This window comes from Porites lutea, chromosome 2 (genome assembly GCF_958299795.1).
Source record: "Porites lutea chromosome 2, jaPorLute2.1, whole genome shotgun sequence".
NCBI classification, from domain to species: Eukaryota; Metazoa; Cnidaria; class Anthozoa; order Scleractinia; family Poritidae; genus Porites; species Porites lutea.
The window spans coordinates 42639949-42642448 of NC_133202.1; the positions used below are offsets into that span (position 1 = coordinate 42639949).

The 2500-nt window shown below is 36.0% G+C and overlaps 2 protein-coding genes across 2 annotated transcripts in view; one reads left to right on the forward strand and one right to left on the reverse strand.

Annotated features, from left to right (window-relative positions):
- The window catches only part of LOC140928673 (uncharacterized), a 25632-nt gene that overhangs the window by 8778 nt on the left and 14354 nt on the right, over positions 1–2500 (reverse strand). Inside the window, exon 2 of the mRNA XM_073378450.1 lies at positions 1–309. This exon is cut by the window's left edge and continues 501 nt beyond it. Coding sequence (XP_073234551.1) covers positions 1–250 — 250 coding nt within the window. The 5' untranslated portion in view covers positions 251–309. The remainder of the gene's footprint in view (positions 310–2500) is intronic.
- Positions 2123–2500, forward strand: part of LOC140926239 (uncharacterized) — a 2077-nt gene continuing 1699 nt past the window's right edge. Inside the window, exon 1 of the mRNA XM_073376013.1 lies at positions 2123–2389. The gene's annotated coding sequence lies outside the window, so the exon portion shown is untranslated. The remainder of the gene's footprint in view (positions 2390–2500) is intronic.

A 2500-nucleotide genomic window follows, 5' to 3' on the forward strand; every position in this document is an offset into this window, starting at 1 on the left:
CTGGTTTAAATGCGATCTTATTAGGATGAAGACGAAAATAGCTATCTTGCAATTTTTGGAGAAACGTATCCAAGCCACTTCGCTTTGCCTCGTCAGAGTAAGAACATCGGTCTGATACGGATCTTGGTTTGGCGGGGGTGGTTTCTTCACATTTCGTTCCTCGTGTCAATAGAACGATTCCAATTATGAGGCAGATAAGACCAGCAACAACAAATAACCCGCCTACCACCAAGAGAATGCGTTTAGGCATGACTGAAGCAGTTAATCTCCTGCCCAACTTTAGCCAGTTATCCAGATATATAACGTTATCTGTAATAAAAATAGAGGAGCGACAGTGTTAACCTTTGGAGCTGTGTTTTGAAGGAGAAGTATATCGATTGACCGTCTTTTCAAAGTCCTCAAAAATGTGTCACGATTTTGATTGCTGTTTCATCCTGGAACACGAAATCTTAGTCATTCTACCGAGAGCTTTTCTCGCCTCACTTATTTTTATTGTTATTGGCGAAAAACGCATCATCGGCACGCTTGTTTTCATATTGCTGAAAAAACTATATATTTCCCACTTAACCCTTGACAATGACGTCATGTGGCGTCGATATTAAAAGTCTTCAGCGTCAAAGACTTTTCCAGACAATTTAGACTCTTGAGAACGTTTTGGCGTTCACTTGAGCCTCCAAATGTATCTCTTGAATGCACTATTATTCAGACACAGCAGCATAAAATAACATAACATATAACAAGACGCTGTGGGAGCGTATATTTGGGCGTGGTTGTACTAAGCGTACGTGAGGTTTGTTATGTGTATGAGGATATGTGGGTAGTGCAGTGGTATTGCATATTTGAGGGGTTAGTTGAGATGTGTGAAGTAGTAGGCGTGGGGTTATATTGGAAGTTGATTGGTAAGATAATGGGTGTAGTTTGTGAGGTAGTTGCTGGGTTCCTACATGGGGTTGTTTTAGAAAATGTCTGTATTAAGTGACATGTTTTACAAACATACTGTTTTACATCAAATGAAGACTGCACACTGAAAAAATTTTGACACAAATATTTACTTTTGCCAAAAATGTGAACTGATCTCTTATAAAGTAATCGATTACTAACACAACATATATAACAGGGACCTTTTCTCATTTTATTTTCATACTGTTCAATCCAAAAATCTATATCCCGATCTGCCTGTTTTCTTTTCTCCTTGTAACTAAATGTTTCTTTTTAAGAGGTTCCATCTCACAATACTCAAATGAACTATACCTGTGTTTCTTCGCATTCTTTTTCCTTTCACGTTTTTCAATTTTGCATAAAGTGTATTTCATATTGTAGTCTTTGAAAATTTAACTTACTTTGTGTAATTTTTCAAATTTCTTGAACTAATGACTGTATGCTTTTGATACTTTCAACAAGTCTTATTTCACCTAACTAACTGTCTTCATATCCAACAAGAAAAGATAAATCCTTTACTCTACTCCTTCGCTGAACTATACAGCTTATACAGTATGTTCCAATCACAACAAAAAATCCTGTCACCTCATGACAATGTTTTGAAATGCACATCTTCAACATAGATTTGCTCTCAGCCAAATTACAACATAGGACACCATTGCTTACAGCACAAACAGTAAGGTTAATCTCAAGTCCACTGATACTCTCACTTTCAGGAAGATCAGTTGGCATAATATGTCTTTTAACACCCATCACATTGTACAATGTATTCCCATTACTAGCAAGGGAACATAAAGTTCCCGAAGTCCAGTATCCACAAGGATTAATAACAGAGTAACACATTGCATAAACTGCTATAGCACAGCACTGTTCATTTACTGTTTACAAGAACATTGGTATAAACTATTAACATTTGATATACTACAGTATTCAAGACTACTTGAACAAAGATCAACCTTAAAGTTGGCAATACATACACCTTTAAGCTCGTATAAATTATGTCCTCATTCCTAAATGTATATAGACGCTGAAAATATTGTACTAATTCATGCATGAATGGCATTCCCAACAATACACATTTACCTTGACTATTACTGTTACCATACATATACCTTATTGAAAAAACGTTAAAGCTAAAAAGTGTAAACCATGAACGATGAGGTTTCAAGGATTTATGGGTGTTACTGCCAAATACTTTCAGGTTTTTCGTATTTCCTTTCGAACCCTTTTTAGTTTCGTTTGCGTTATTATCTTATAGTATTTGTGGTTTTCGCCGCGGATGTACCTGCTTACGTATGATTTACAAACAAAGAAGTCTATTATCCTTGTATTAGTTAGTATTGTCGAACGTGCTCAAGAAACTTTTTCAGTTCTAGTCAACGTGTCATAGTGTTAAGATCAAAGTAAGGCTCAACGTCAACGCTGTGAAATCCCTAAAGCGGACACAGAAGTAAGTCTTTTCACTTTGTGCATGATATGTTACGTTTTATATAGCCTTTTTTGCATCGTATATCCAAAGTTTGTTTCCGTAGTTTTAAGGTAGTTTCTAGTTAATCTAACT